We start from the raw sequence: 17,029 nt of genomic DNA, 5'->3' as shown, positions 1-17,029 counted from the left end.
GTCATCAGAGAATCGACAACCTCCACAAGACTGTTGAAGAAACCAATTACAAAGCAAAAGGTATGATGAGGTTAGGTAAGCTGTTAATTTTCCTTTCAGTTCCTTAGTAATATTTGTAAAAAAAGCCTTGTCATTTAAGTCTTCAGGACAGAATGTTGGAGCAAAAGAAAAGCCAAGAAAAAAACAAGGAGACAGAAAATAGAAAGTACAGAGAACAGGACACAAAAAGTAACAGCACTTACAGACAGAATAAGCAGAAACAGCCTGACATATAAGAGTGAAGAGATAATAATGTGCTAAAGTATTAAATAAACTACCAAGATATTTATTTTCAGAAAAAGAAAGCTAAAAACACTATTTCTACATCTCTAGGAAGTGACAGAAAGATTAAAAATGTAAACAAAAAGAAACTGTATGGCCCCAGAATGTAGCATGAGAGTAAAACCTCACAAAAAAAAAAAAATCACACCTGGACTTGCCATATAATACACTTGCTACAGGCTTCTGTTTGGTTGTTTGGATTTTTTTTTTCAGAATATCTAGTTACTCTAATTCTTTCTTGTGACACTGAAAAGATTGGTGATGGACTATGAAATCTTTCAAATATACTGAAGGGGCTTTTTATTATAGATACCTAATAAATACAATGTAACACAGAGATTTAATGTAAAATGGATTAACAATATTCCTATTTGATTGCTTCATTATCCACTCTAAGTGTAAATCTTAATGTTACTCTGAAAACTACCTCCTCACAGACATGGGTTAAATTTCCTAATGAAAAGCCCATTAAATGCAATATTCTTACAAAGGACATAAAGACTGTGTTATTGCTTAAGAACTCGGCTCTTGGTCCTGGGACATGGGAAGAAGGCTCTATTCCCATCTCTACCACACACTTCTTATGTGATATTGAACAAGTCACTTTTGGCTGGCTCTGCAAATGTGCTCAGCAGCTGCTTCTTATGATCAGATTACCAAAGTGCTGAAATCTTTTGAAAATCTGGCTATTTATTTTGTTGCTGAATAGGATCAGAGATCTTTTGAAATCTGGCCCCAGTTGGGGTGCTGCGCTCTTTTGAAAAGCTAGCCCTAAATCTGTATATGCCTCAATTTCTCTATTACCATTATCAGCACTGTTCTGCTTCATCAAGAGGATGAGAAACAGCTGGCATACACAGCAATTCAAATCTGAAAGGGGATATATAAATGTAGAGTTGCTCTAATAGTTGTAGAAACGTCATATGTACTTAAAAAAAGCAACAAAAAAAACAGCTCCTGATTTTTCCTAAACCTTTACACAACTGTGATTTTCTATAAAATCTGAAGTGAGGTAACATTGACAATATTATTCTGCTTGCTATAGGTAATGATTGAGAATTGTCTACAAGCATAAACATATGAACAAAAATATTTATCTTTTTTCATTTTATGATTATGAATATGCACTTAATGACTTTCCAGATTATAAAATAAGACATGGGATTTTTTACTCTCATGTGGTATCACCCCATGCAAAGCAAAGCAATTTTTATATGATACAAGTAGAACACAAAGCAACAACACATACACGCTTGTGCCGATGCCCTCGGCTAACTCCGTAAGAATTCTAGGGAGTGACATGCTCAAACACTGAAAATAAGGTAAGCATTTCCTAACAGCTCCATTTATAAGGACGACTGTGGCACAACTGGAGTTAAGTAGTTTATTAGGGATTTGCCTTTCCTTCCTTAGGAACAGAACTCACAGTATGACTAAAACCTTTGAAATTAAAAATAAAAATATTCACCTTGGCTTAAAAGTTAGCAAATAAACAGAAAAGATGTTCCTTAAAGGACTGCAAAATTTTAAAACACCACCTAAGTCCCCAGCTTTGTGAAGATTCTTAATTTGTTTGCAATCTTGGATACATACAGAGGCTTACATGTTCTCTATATTGTAAGCTCCCTATGAACGGTGTTCTTTAATTACAGACAGCTAATGAAAACAGTTTTTACTGATCTCTCTAATGTCCTGGGAAAGTCTTTACTATGGATTCATTGTATTCTACTTTATATCCCTGATTGAAATGGGAGACCACAAGAGCATAGGGATTTGGTGGAAACTCGGTTTCCTTCCTCTGGCTTCAAAGAGAACAGTTGCAGAAATTAAGCTGCGTTGATATTGTGGTCAAACTTTGGTCAGACTGTGGTTATACTTGCATATTATACAGATATAAAATCACCGCAATTTGGCTTTTTTTAAATTGCTGGGCCTACCTTCACTATCTAAATCTCACTCTGTTGACCACAGGTACTCAGAATAACCATTACATGAAAATAAGAATTATTATTAAATCCATATAATTCAAATTTCACTTCCAGGACTCTGACTATTATTTACTCCAAATATTTAGATAGTCACTTTGGAAAATTCTAATTAATATATAACTGCAAATATATGAGATGTGAAACACAGATTTACTCTTTTCATTTAAAAAAAAAAAGTTTGCGTGTTTTCTTTCACTTCAGACGAAATATTTTCTTTGAGTCATAACTTTTGACTTGTGATACAGAGTAAAGTAACTCGGTAGAACAAATATTATAAAAGCCCATTCATTTTCCCTGCTTGATTCCCTCATGTCTAGGTACTAACAAGGACATGGTTCTCTGTCTGGTGTTTTTGTTTGTTTGTTTTTTAAGGTCTCTGCTACATTCATTATCTGTTTGTTAATCTAGTTCTTCAGCTCTTCATAGAGATGTATTTATTATCCCTGCAACAGACCCAACAAGTTCCAGAAGAACCAGTCATTCAACTGGAGATACAAAGCAAAAGTTCAGATGACCCAGAAAACCAATAAACTACATTAACAGAAGAAACATAGACAAAACTCTGCTAAATTCAGCAGGACTTAAAGTATGCCTTTATATTCTCTGCTCAGCTGGGGAGGCTAAGCAAAACAGAGCACTGCAATATTACACTTTACTGAGGCTCTGTCCAAAACACTCTTCATAGCTCAAACATTTTTCTTCTGTTCTGAAAAGGACAAATAAAAAGACAAACAAAAGTTCTATCAGATATTACAATCTACAGATAACAACAGCCTTTTTTCATTTTATATATCAAAAACTATAGCAGTGATTATTTTGTGTCTGTTTCTGGTTACTAAAAGCAAAAAGCAGAACAAGCGCTTTTGGCACACAGGATTTGTTGCACATCTGTAATTAGCTAACCCCATCATGTGCGTTATTTGAAAAAGTTGCGTAGACAGCACATATAATTTAAGATATTCATGCTTCTAAAAAAGACCACCTGGAGCTAGCCCATGCAACGTAAAACATTAATGTAAAAATCACATGGAAACATTTTACTAAGGGTTTTGGAAAAGTGGACTATTGTGGCACTGACTTTTACATAGCAGTTTCTACTGGATGACAATCTACATCATTATATAATGATGAGAAATTAACTTGTTTTTAATTTGAAAGTACTCCGTGACTTATTTTACCATCATTGCCAAGGTTAGAGCCAATGCAACTGTCGATACTATTCTCCTCCTGACATATTTACCTCTCCAAGTCTGAAGCCCATGCTCTTGCCAAAACCTATTCAGCCAATACTGTCCGTGTTCTCAGCCATGAATTACAATGACAACATCCATCATCTTTTAAGCTGGGATGAAGACAGTAGGTTTTCAGCTCAGGAGTGGATTTTGAATGACACAGTGAGGATTGCTGCGCACAGGAAGATATGCATGTTGAAGGAAGAAATAATGAAGTGGTAAGTTTAAAACTTCCTTTGGTTTCTTTAAAATATTAATATTCTTCTGCAGGTTGTTTTCATTACCAGGACTACATTTGAAAATGCAAACACATAGAGAAAAATACAGGAATACAAAAAGGAGAGAGTAAACAGTGGAAGCGGAGTATATGAGGAAGACATTATGCATAATAGGTGTGCCAGCTAAGGACTCAAAAAAAAAAAAAAAAAAAAAATAAATAAAATGAACGGCTAAGGAAAAAAAACAGTATTAAAAGAACATAATGAAATTGCAAAAAAGACCAAGTCAGTCTAACAGCACAAAAAGAGACAAAGGAAGATGAACTGCAGTGTAATAGAATGAAAATACAGTAGTGGTTGAGAGTGAGAGAAAAGACATTAAAGTTTCTTGTTCTATTACCTTGCTCTTAAAAACACGTACTGTTTGGCTACTTTCCTGTTTAATTGTTTAAGTTGTAAGGTGGAGTTCTAGCAATAAACAACTCTACCAGCGACTGACATCTGATTGACAACATTTTAGAAAGAGTATTAATTTGTTACCAGCAATAAATGTTGTGTGTCTCCACAGAAGTGATGGATAGAACTTTTTACGATACAAATAAAGCACCATGAGAAACTAAATCATTCTATCATTTCTGCTAGCAGGACTGGAAGGATCAGGTCTGTTCTTTTTATGCCTTCGTTCATGCAAAAAAAGGAGAGCTGAACATGAAATGCTTACCCATTGTTCCTGTTCTGCATCACAAGAAAACAAAAACATTTCAAACTTCAACGAAAGTAACTACATAGCAACAACCAGCAGCCTGGAGTTTAGGACAGCAAAGATAAAAATGAATAAACCCATAATATTAATAATAATAATAATATACTTTCATTTCATTATACTGAGAGAAATAAATTTTAGGAGGTTTGATTTACTAAGCTGCACAGATCCAAACATGACTGTAATTTGCAAACTTTTAATCAGCCATGTTTACTCCCAGTACATTGATGATCATGCCCAGAGTGGTTTCTGCAGAAAACCACAGAAACTCCTTTCTTAATAGTACCTTTCACTTCAGTCTCCTTTCCAAGATCAGTTATACAGTTAATGCATTTAACTTGGTTCTGCCAGTATAATGTTTTTCCAGTATTTTAAAACCATAATTCTTATGCACTAGTAAGTCAAATGCCTTACAAATACTTCAGTATACAATGCCTATCCTAGTTAACTGGACTTGCAATTAAGCTGTGCTTGTTTTATAAGAATTACTTTCCATTTATGTTTGTTGAAAAAATATACAATCTTACTTTTATCCCTCTAATGAAGGTATTTTTCCAATATTTTGCCTACAACTGCTTTGAGGCTGGGACATCCAATGCTCAGACAGCTCAGTACTGCAAACATCACAATACCAGCACTGCAAAGAATGGATGATGCTGAAAATTGTATCAGCCTGATATCAGAAGTAAGCCAATTCCTTGTCTGAAGAACACATAAAAGACAATTTATTCAACAGTTCTGGAATATCTGAGAAACACTGCAAGCTGGGATTCAGGATGATGATGCCTAAGAGTCCCTTGGTCGAACCATGGCAGGTAACCTATTGAAGAAACAACACAGAACTGTGAGAATCACAGCGAGGCAATGCCAGTGGGTATTACTGAGATGTCAGGGGTTTCCCTCTATTGGGAAGATCTGCTTTTTTTGGTACATCTAAGGATTATACCCTCTCTTTTTTCAAGTACTTGTAAAGTTTGTTTCAGACACAAACAAGAAAGATTTTTTTTTTTTCCCCAGCAGAAAAGATAGAGATAGTATTCATCATGTATGAGTATGACTCAAACACAGAGCAGGCAGTTCTTGAAGCTTCATGATTGGGACTCCAGCATTCGGATTCCAGCAGCAGAATGCTTTTGCATAAGGAGTCTGAGAGAGAAGCAGAGAAGAATGAACAAGACGACAAAACACACAAGCAGCTATAAAAATCCTGTTTTGTTCAAGAAGACATGATATAAATTCTGACAGCAGAATTCTCCTCCCCAAGTTTTTGTATTACTGATGACTATGATTGCATACACTCCATGAACACATCTGTTAACAGTAACCTGAACTATAAAGACCTGTAGCATGGATTCTGTGCAGGTAAGCACCGAAAGAAACCTGTATCAAGCTCTCGTGTCTTTGCTGCATCAGTAGAAGTTTTACTATACCTTACTGCTAATGAACCTATACCTTTGCCAAAATTCTTCCCATTTCAAATACACACAAACCCCATTTTTTCTTTTATTTTTCTAACCCTGCTAGATTTTTCCTTAATGTCTCTGCTTGTCTTAGTCAACTTTCTTTACCTCAGACATTCCATTTTATCTCAATTGATATATATTTTCCTTTTGTTCCCAAAGGCCTACATAAACATACATAGATATTGGTTTCACTTTCATTCTGAAAAAGGATGTAGTTCTATAATTTTCAGGTGCACAGGAAATCATAATTTCTTGAATTTTTCTTTAAGAGTTCTAGTCAACTTCCATTCCATCAAAATTTCTTGTCTCAATCAATTTCACATATAAATTTCCCCCTTAGGCAATTAGTGCCTCAAAAGCACTGAGTATATTGGTTGGCACCCTCCTCCATTTGCAGAGATTGAAAGCAATCAGGTCATGATCACTTGTCACTAGGCAACCACCAACTCTGAGTCCAGTATTCAATTCATCTTATCTACCAGAATGAGATTCAAACAGAGCTACCTCATTTTGGGTGCCATATCTTTCATACTAGAAAACCATCAATAATTCTCACAAAGAACATTAATATTTTACCATTGACTATCTGAAATTTCCAGCGCCCATTTCCTATGTTCAAACAACACCTCATAGTCTTTTTCTTTATCCTATGCAATAGGCCGATGACTAAACAACCTACTCCTATGGCTGCACTGCCCCTACAGCCACGTTAAACCCATTTACAATGGGCAGACGTTATGCTTATAATCAGTGTTTGATACTGGTACACAGAGCAGTTTATAGTCACCTACACATAAACAGGGATCAGATTCTCATAAGAAAAACGCCTGCAAGACAGGGAGAAATAAATTACAGGGCTATCAGGAACTCTCCAGCACATGAACAGAAGTTCCATGAGAAGCAAGACAGCGAGATTCAAAGACCCTTTTCACAACAAGCAATACTGCCAATTCATCTGCATTATGCTGTTTTCATCTGACTGACTTTTTCATGTCTAACAGTGGAAAACAATGTCTTTGGCCACAAACACTACGAAAGTAATTCTTATCTCTTTGCCCCTAGAGCAGGTTTCCCTGAGACAGAATTGTGTGGTGGTTCAGAGTTGAAGGCTGGTGTGGTTTGGCAGGGAAAAGCTTCAGTTGCCTCACATCTCCTGCTCAGAAGACAACACTCAGTTTTGAAAAAAAAAAAAGGCTAACAACATGTTATTTAAAAGGTTTCCACAATGAGATCATTAAGAAGAGAACCATTTATTTATCTCTTAAAAATACATACATATCCAGCATAAAAATTAGTAGGAAAAGGTATTTAAATTAATGAAAGTAATCCCACTTGACATTTGGGATAACAATTACCACACTTTCCAATTATCATTACTGCTTATTTTCTTTCCCCGAGAATTTAAGGTGCTGGACTTACTTCCTCAACCCTGAATTCCATAGTATGATAAGACATCAAGTTCATTTTCAACCTACATTTACATATGTGGTTTATGTTGAGAATGGTTCCTTTGAAAAACATGCTGGTTTGAAGGAAACAGGTGTAATTTTGTTTTGAAGTATAATTTTTCTTGTGGTGATTATCAAAACTTTGTGGTTTTCTTCTTTAAATTCCATAGAATCATAAAGATCTTTTCCTACTAAAACGATTCTAAGATCATCGAGTCCAACCACTAAACTAGCACTGTCAAATTCACCACTAAACCATGTCCCTAAAAACCTCACATATGCATCTTTTAAATTCTTCCAGGGATGGTGACTCAACCACTTCCCCAGGCAGCCTGTTCTAATGCCTGACAACCCTTTCAATGACGAAATGCAGAACTGAAGTAACATTGAATGCCTTATTGCAAGCAACTTGTCAGAGTCATATTTATTACATTGGACAAGAACAGTCTGGACAAGAAAAATTTCAGTTCGCCACAAACACTTTTTACAGCATCTGATTTCTTTTCATACTGACATATATTGGTTTCAGAACAAAGATGTGTAAAACTACCTACTTTCAGAATATGTAATGCTAAAAGTAGAGACAGCTAAACTAAAAGTGACATTCTTCACACAACCTACCAATCGGTCAGTACTATTTACTGAAGTCCTTTTCACTCCTTAACTAGAATCTCTCATTCACCTGTTCTCTTACAGTAGAAGATAAGATTATTTCACTTCTGTAACACAAAATGTGGACAATCACACAATTATTTTTTTTCATTCAAAGAAAAGACATGCCCAAAGTTGTCTTACATACTCTAGTTTCCTTGAGTCACATAATTCAGCAGGAAATCAGTCTCATGGCCTTCCACAAACACTTGTATATCTAAGGACAGAAATCAACTCCTGACTTCAAGTAAAAAAGAATGAAAATCTAATAGCTATTATGATATCAACATGGCAAATTTCCAGGACAAGGGTTTGCAAAATTAAGCACAGACTGCTGGATTTAATTGCTGCTTCAAAGTAAACAGAAATGGCAAAGGCTGGGAACTCTGCCCAAGGCAGAGAGTCACAAGTTTTCTTTTTGCAGTGACGGTGGTCCCAAGTCAGTACCAGTGCCCCAAAGATTCACCAAAAACGTCAGTATGACTTTACATCAGCCAAACACATTCAACGCACTAGAGAACATCAAGGTGCCTTTCCCTTCCTCTCTTCACTTAAAGGAAACAAAATGGCTTGGTAAAAACACTTATGACATAGCAGAAAAGAACACAAAAAAATGCATGATCTTTGAATGCTTTTGGCAGCAGTTTGCGTTAAAAGTACGAAGAAATTTGGAGTCAATCATTTGAAGATGATGATATTCAAAAATATGAAGGTTTCCACGAGTCTGATGTTGGACAAGGACTACAGGGCCTGATATGGGTCAGGCATTCAGAACACACAAGAGGACTTCAAGTGCCATGCCATGTAAAGCACAACGTATTGGCTGAACACATAGTACATGCTATAAAAATAGTTCCATTCCCAGATCAGAACTTCCAGAAAATTCATCTTTGATTGCAAAAAGTTGTTCTCCTCAGAAAATACCGCTTAAATACTGGGAGTCAAAGACTTTTGGAGACTTGGAAACAGAGAATAGTGCTGTTATTCACAACATACTGTATGTAGTTGGCAAAGAATAACGATTTTATTCCTACTGACTCTAAAATATTTTTTTATTATTTTCAGCCATATGAGAATCATGTCTTGGTCTTTAAGAGTTGTAATCTTTAAACTCATCTGCTGCAAGTTGTGAGCGTATTTGTTTACAACAACTAATACTTCCTACGTACAGAAAGCCTTAGACGATGTAGCAAAAAAAATTGACTGAAGTCTGCTGTATTAGAAGATGGAAAATTTATCCATTTTTAGCAAATGTCAAATCATTGGCTATTGCTTTTAAGATTAATAAAAGATATAATGGTTTCTAGATAGCTTCTAAATAAAGATTACTATGAATGGAGAAATGATTTACCAATAGTCACCACAATGAGATTTCTTTAAAGGTTACAATCATCAGTTATTTAGCTGAAACACTGCTGAGAATGCCTGGTCATTTCTTGAATAATGCATAATGTTCATTGCAGATTTGATCTGTATTATAACAATACAGATATTTCTAAAATAATGGAGAAAACTATCCTTTACTTTCCAATTGCTCAAGTTATTTCCATGAAGTAATTGACTCTGAAAATATTATATAGAGTTACCCGAGTGTTCATTTGCAAGTACGACTTGCAGTGATCGCAACACAACAGGCATAAGAAAACAAACTTGTCAGCCTTTATAGACTTTTAAGAAAAGCTATGATAAATACAGAACAGAGCAAAGGACCTTTCTGAAATACTAAATTAAAATTATTAAATTGCTTTACAGTACTGGGGGACAAATTTAATACTAAGCTTTGAAATTTAATTATTCACACAAGCAGACCAACACATTTGGGGGAAAAAAAAGTGCAGTTGCCTATGCAACATATGTACTTCTCATATAATTTTCCAAACACCTTTAAGTCTATTCAGAAGATTGCTTGGGCAAAGCACAATGGCTAGTGTTTTATTGTAGGATTATCAACCATACTTCACATGAAGCTGCAAGCTCTTTATGTGAGCTTGTTTTTCCATATGAACTTCAAGGGCAGCAAAAAGCAACCTTAACAAATGAAAATAAATTTATTTTGATGTAATTTCATGAATGTTTGATCAGAATGTGTTAACAGGTTTCTATATAAGGAGAACTAATAAAGTAATAAAATATGCCTGTACAATATATACAGTTAAACCTGCCTATGAGGAATACTTACACAATGAAACACTGTTTCATCAAGCATTATTTTGATATATTGACACATAAATAATAAAATCCTAGTCAGTATACAGCTAATACTCGAAAGGGGCAGGAAGGCCTGGGAGGAAGGCATAAGTCCTTCCCCGCTCTTCCATACCCCTTATGCCTATAGAAATGGGAACCATATCACCAGATAGGCGGAGGAGTAATATTATTGTATCAGATAGGGTGAAAAGACATTAAATGTTTAACTAGCTTTTATATAGGGAGAAACAGTGTTAATCTAGGCCAGACTATATATGCTGTTGTTCACCATTAGAATCTTTTCACAAAAAGGAAGGTTCATTATTCAAGTATATATTCTTATTTCACGTGATTCCATAACAGGATAATGAAAGACACACCCTGGATACTCTGAAAACACAGAGATCTGCAGAGATGACACTTTTTCGTAACAGAGGACAGCTTGTAGAAGCACTGTATGTCTGTTCACTACAGGAATTTTGGGACGAACTATTTATTTTAACAGGCAGATCTTAGATCGTACAGCAGAGTCCACTTTACCTCCACCTTGAAATACTGTTTAATTGCCTGAGAATAAACTCTTATCCTGAAAAAAAGTGGAACATTTGCATATTATATCAGAAACCTGATGAACCATGTTATACTCATGCTCTGGATGATGTAATTATTACCTTTTTTTTCTCCATGAAAATTATATATGATGTGGCAGATAATATAAATGAAATATATGAAATGATGCAAATATGTCCAGCTACTAAATCACCAGCCTGAAAGTCCTTTTGTTTTTGCCCTCCAAGTCTATCTCCATCCACTGAAAATTATAACTTTCCTCTACTAATATTGCTTCCTTTAAGTGAAAGAGTGGGTAAAATAATTTTGCATCATTAATACCAGTAACCCTTTCTGGGCAATTCTGGGTGGATAAATAAGATTCTGTTCCCCCTTTCTCCCTCTACTCTTAAAGGTGGCTTTTTCTTTTGCCTCATTCCATACACAGTCTATCTAGTTTAGTGCAGACCAAGAGTTCAAGTTTCATAATGTGCAGGGAAAAAAATGAAGTGCTCAAATCTCATATGCCTCTTTCCAAAATATATTTCTTCCAGAATGTGAGATCAGCAGGTAAAATAAAACAGAGTAGTTTTCTGGGCTGTGAAATCCAGAACAATGAAAATTCCTAGGTTTTCATAGTTTTGAGGTCTGTTAATGCAAACTGTTCCCTAATTTAAAATATTTATCAGACAGCAAGATTATACTTATCTGCATAAGTAGCATGAGTAAAATCATGTCCATCTTACACAACCCATTGGAAACACTATTTAGGACCAACACATACACAGCCTCCAAAGTAAGTGACTGCTCTATTACCCAAGTTTTGTGTCAATTCATGTCTAAAACATTGATTATGCTGCCCAGCTGCTTGTTTGAGCATGGAAAGTGAGTGTTTAATATTGAAAACAGTCTATTTTGGCTGAACTGTTCATAGATGCCTACTAGTTCAGAAGTAAAAATAATTTCTATATAAATTACAAGATGATAGATAAAATCCTAGTTTCTAACCTGAAGATTTAAAAATTTGGATGTGATGTCTTCAAACTTCAGAAACACATGATTCTGCTTTTAAGGTTTAGCCAAAGAATTAAGATAGTGAGTCCTCAAACCCAGAAATAATGCCATTCACCTTTCAAAGGTATCCTTATATAAAACACTAAAACAAACACAATCGTAGCTAAATAACTTTAAGCAATTTAGGTTACACCACCCAGAAGACTTGAAGTTGTGATAGTTATATCAACTGGTTTGTTGTTAAATAAAAAAATAAATAAGAGGTTTATTTCACCTTCACATGGTGTCTTTTTCATGCAGACCTCAGATTTCCACATTTGTATCCCTTTAAAGGATTTGATATGCAGGGAAAGAAGAAAGGATGATGGTAAAAATTTCAATGCAGAGGTTACTAAAGGCTGCCATTTTTGATACTACGCAACTTATTTACTCCATACCTTTTACTGATGTATTAGGTGGAGGTCCTTCCATTCTCAAGTTCCATGGAGGATCGCCTTGATTAGCAAAGTCCCTCATTTTCAGATAGCTAATTGTAAGTCGGATGATGGATGCCTTGTCAAGCTGGCTGGTAATGGCTGCAGGCAGGGGCAACAACTTTGCCAACTCATAGAATTCAAAATTCTCTTTTCCCCGGCGAGAGCGAGCAGCATCTCGAGACTTTTCTTTCCTCAAAGCTTGTAAACTGAAAGAAAATAAACAAAGTAGACATTCATCAATATCAGAGTTCCATCACATTTAACCAATTTGCTTTTTCACTGCTGGTCTTCTGTACAAATTACATTTCCAAAATGCTGTTGTGTATGGATCTACAGACTTCAGGATATATTTAATAGTAGTCCAGTCTTTGAGTGATTAGAACTAATTATAACATTTGAGTTTCAGTGATAGCAAACACATTAAGTAACTACTCCTAACTCATTTCAGCCACTTCTTAGCCTGCCCTTCCTTTCTCTGCTGCCAGTCACAAGAAGGGATTCCCAAGAATGCTGTGTACATGTGGGGTTTATCTGCATGGATGCCATTGCTTCTGCTGATCCACTGTAAACCAATTTAGTCTGAATTTGTCCCAAATTCTGGTTCTTGGGAAAAAAAGGTTAAAAGCAGATGACTGAAGTGTGTGCCACCTCTGACAGGGCTTGCAGTGCAGCCAAGATGACCAAACAGGTTGTGCAGCAGCTTCTGAGCTGTAAAAGTTTAAGTCTGGCTTAATAACAGAAATCATCCTGGATTTCAGGAAGCTGCTTTTTATGAGTTGTTCAGCTACCCTGGCTGTGGGAACAGCAACCTTTGTCAGCAGGGCGAGTACGCAGTTAATAGAGTTATGTGCTTCACATTTCTGATTGTATTTCACTACGTGTCAGAGTGACAACTTTTTGGTCAGAAAGGACCTTCTGCTTTGTTCTGAGGTGGCAATGCAAAGACATTCATTTTCTACTGTTACGTCAATACATCACTTGTTACCACCCTTATGCAACATCTAAAGGCGACACAGATTTAACTCCTGGGCTATTTGTTTAATTGGTATATAACTGCTGGCTGTACTTTGTGATGACAGCAGGTAACTACTGGGGTCTTCTCCTGATCTTTCTCTGAAATTCAAATGAAACTCAAGTCTCAGTTGGTTTCAATATATAATAACACAGTTTTGCAAGAGAAAAAGGATTAACTATTTTGTTGTGTGGTTTGGGGAAAAAGAAATGTACCATACACTTTCCAAAAGATTAGGATTCAGTGTGCAGATAATACAAAAAATAGATATTGCAATTTTTTGTTTGGTTGGTTTTTGTTCTTCCTAAGACAGAACAGAGTGTTCAAATCAGGATACAATAAGCTTGATCATACCTCTGCCTTGGTGGATAGAGGTTGGTGCTAATGCTGGGGCTGGTGTCTGCCAATCACTGCATAAGGTGAGAAGAAAGTTTTCTTGTCCCTCATAGATACTACCTTTCCTTTGCTTCATTTGTTTACTTATTAATTTGATGAAGTAACAGCCACAATTCCATTAACTAGTCATTAGTTTACAACAGAGCTAGAATTCAACCAGTGTATAATGGAACAGCAAATGCTTCTCTCAAGCTTGCACAACCCTTTCTGAAATCCTGGATTTTCTCAGCAACAACAAAATCATAATGGCCAGATCTACAAAAGTACTCTCGCATATGAAGTAGATCAGCAGAATCTAGGCACACAGATCTAATAACATGATTCTGATACCTCTATTTACCTATATATCTAGTTTGGAACTAATTTAAACTACAGAGGTTATCTTATTTTTCGATTCTTAACCACCTGCATTTTTGTGCCTGTCTCTGCCTAAGGTACGCCCCAAACTTGAAAGGGCAGATCAGCTGGGCCTTTAAACCACAAATGAAATCCTTCCATCGTGCTTCTCTAAGAACGTTTAACAAATCATATTCCCTACACAGTTCTATACTAACAGCAATTATATTTAAAAAGAGAGCCTGGATAACGAACAGGGATGCAAAGAAATAAAGATACGAAGGAAATGGCATGTCCTTACCCACAGGTAAAAATATGTCCTATTGAATCCCACACTAAGGTACATACTTGTCTTTATGAACTATATATAAAGCACTAGCAACCAGTTTATAAGTTATATTCAAGGTGAAAAGTACCTGAAAATGAGATTTCAAAATGCTGATTGCAAATGCATCTCTCTCACCCTCAGAAGGTGTATTAATGATAGCTGATAGAAATATTTTATGTATATACAAAAACTAGACACCACAGGTCTGTGCAGTAAGATGACCTATAGAAGTTAAATACCTATACAAAGTAAGAGAGAGGCAGGCAAGTGTCTCTGCCCAATTGTTTGCAACTGAAAGCTGACTTCCATGGCACAAGGGATGGCATTTGCTACCTTCATCACACCTTTTTTTCTCCAGAAGCCAAGTCTGAGGACCTCAAGTCCCCAAATCAAGTTTGACGGATCCAGAAGAGCTGTGATTCTAGATCTATTCTGCAAGTCTGCACCAAGAGGTTCACACGTCCTTTGCAAAGCATCTAATTATACTTCTGTGTAAGAAGGGGGCTTTTTGGAGATCCCTAGTAAAACAAGTCAGAAACATCACATATCCCAGGAATTTTCAAAATTGATAAGTCTTATAAATTGAGGGGTGACTGTATGTTCCTTAGCAACACCAGGGACTGAACCCACAGTTACAAGTCCTGTATAGGGTTCAGGAGACTGCTGAAACTGAATAATACATTGCAATATAAACTCCTATAATGCATTGCCAGTTCACTAACAGTTTGCAATGAAAGCCAGCTAAGCTGAAAAGTGAGGCTACCTGTGTAAGCAAACAGCATCCTTTGAAAGCCACCTATGTGTATTCAAACTTGTACAACTAAAAAAATCCAAAAATACAAGGGATGGGGAGTTGATATAACAGATGTACAAATGAAACTCCTGAGGAACTGTCATAATCATAACATCATAATTTGTGGAAACTTCACCAAGCAACTCAAATCAAGGAGTTTGTAACTTGTAGCACTCTTGGCATTGGTGCATTAAGATAAATTTTGAAACAGTGTCTGTCAAAACGTGCATGCAAACCCAAATTTCTACTCTACATAATCCTAAAGAAAAACACTCATAGCATTGGACACTGCAGTTATGCTGATACAATGTGTCCTTAATTTGGAAGCACTGATTTCCTCAGTAAGATGCAGGAATTCAATAGAAAGGACCTAAATAAACATCATTGCAAATCCCCGCTGGCACCTGTGATTCTGATAGCCAACATCAGCTTCATTATCAGATGCTCTTAGCAGAGGAAAGTGCTGGCACTGATACTCCCAAGAGGATGCTAGAAAATAGGGGTTTGAAGCTCACAACAGAAAGCAGTGGTGCTGACACAGGAGCAAAACTCATCTTGGGTCCTGTCATATCACAGCAGAATTAGAGGTGGTTCTTGGTAACACAAATTATTTTTCTAGAGTACCACACTACAAAAACTTCGGAACACCCACGGGCTCTCCTGCTAATAAGAGGAACAAAATCATACCTACGTTTACTAAGTGGATTTCAAAAATATTCAGCAAGTCACAAGAAAGCAAGCACCACACAAGAGTTCTCACATGCTAGAGGAGTCTCCCAACAGACGCACAAATCTACATGTCCTATCTGCAGTTTTGACAAGAAAACCACAGTGGGAAATGTACCCAAGGGACATAAATATTGCTGCCTCTTTGCCTTTTGTGGAGAAGGGGAAGGAGATTAGCAAATTGGATCAGAGCATATCACTGTATGATATCAAAAGATGATGTTGTCATACAATGGTGAAACTTCATGCATTCCCTTAAGAACATCTCAAAGAATTTCCATGTACAGAGTCCACTAAAGAAGACAAAAAGGTTTCCAGTTGCTACCTGGTGATAATTCTGAGATGCTGTACCTTTTAAACAGATATTTAATGGCTAGAAAACTAATGCTATTTTAGATAGTAGGTTTCTAAAATATATATTATTTTTCCTTTTAGGGCCTTTCCAGACAGACTGATGTAAAGGGGGTCTTTTTTTACACATGAAAAGGTGCACTAAATACTACCATATATATTTTTAAATGGTGTATACAACATTTCTAAAGTAAATTTTCTATTGAATACACACCAGATGCAGAAGACATGATAATATGGTGTTGCATAAAAGTTTTATTGGTACTCATAAGTCACTTGTGATTTCATTGTGCTTGTGGTCATTCCAAGCTTAACCTGCTTCATATTTCATTCCACATCATTTTATATATTTTATATTCATGAGCATATAGATGCATTCATATCTGTGTGCACACCCTCAGCCTCCCAATGTCTGACAGATTATCATCTGTCTCTTTAAAGACTGGACAATCACAGCTCCTAATTTTTGCAGCATATAATGACAATCAAACATGTTACAGCATATCAACAGATGCAGTGACCTACATTAGCAAGGATTTTTTAGCATATCAATATATCTCGCTTCTGTGTCTCAGTTTGGGCAGTAAAAATCAGTGAAATAATTTAATTCAGGGAGTTTGCATTTTGAATGAAAACAGGGGAATGGTTGTGGTTACAAATAAATATTTCTATCTGCAGTTTCAAAACATAGCTTAGAAGCCCCGTTTATACTTCACCTACATTGTTCCCCTTGAAGCTGGTGCAGGCAGAACCCCCCTACCCCCAGGCTGGGCTTCT

The 17,029-nt window shown here is 36.1% G+C and overlaps 1 protein-coding gene across 7 annotated transcripts in view; it reads right to left on the bottom strand.

The window, feature by feature from the left end:
* NPAS3 (neuronal PAS domain protein 3) overlaps window positions 1–17,029 on the bottom strand; it is a 612,196-nt gene that overhangs the window by 416,332 nt on the left and 178,835 nt on the right. For 5 of the 7 annotated variants that reach the window (XM_071809391.1, XM_065840021.2, XM_071809390.1 and 2 more), the window contains 2 exons: window positions 12,272–12,516; window positions 12,109–12,159 (listed from right to left, as the gene is read on the bottom strand). In XM_071809391.1, the coding sequence (XP_071665492.1) occupies window positions 12,109–12,159; window positions 12,272–12,516 (296 nt within the window). The remainder of the gene's footprint in view (window positions 1–12,108; window positions 12,160–12,271; window positions 12,517–17,029) is intronic. The other 2 variants (XM_065840018.2, XM_065840020.2) reach the window with 1 other exon arrangement.

Source organism: Patagioenas fasciata, chromosome 5, assembly GCF_037038585.1.
Source record: "Patagioenas fasciata isolate bPatFas1 chromosome 5, bPatFas1.hap1, whole genome shotgun sequence".
NCBI lineage: Eukaryota > Metazoa > Chordata > Aves > Columbiformes > Columbidae > Patagioenas > Patagioenas fasciata.
The sequence above is the reverse complement of the archived record's forward strand: the minus strand, read 5'-3'. Positions and strand labels throughout refer to the sequence as shown.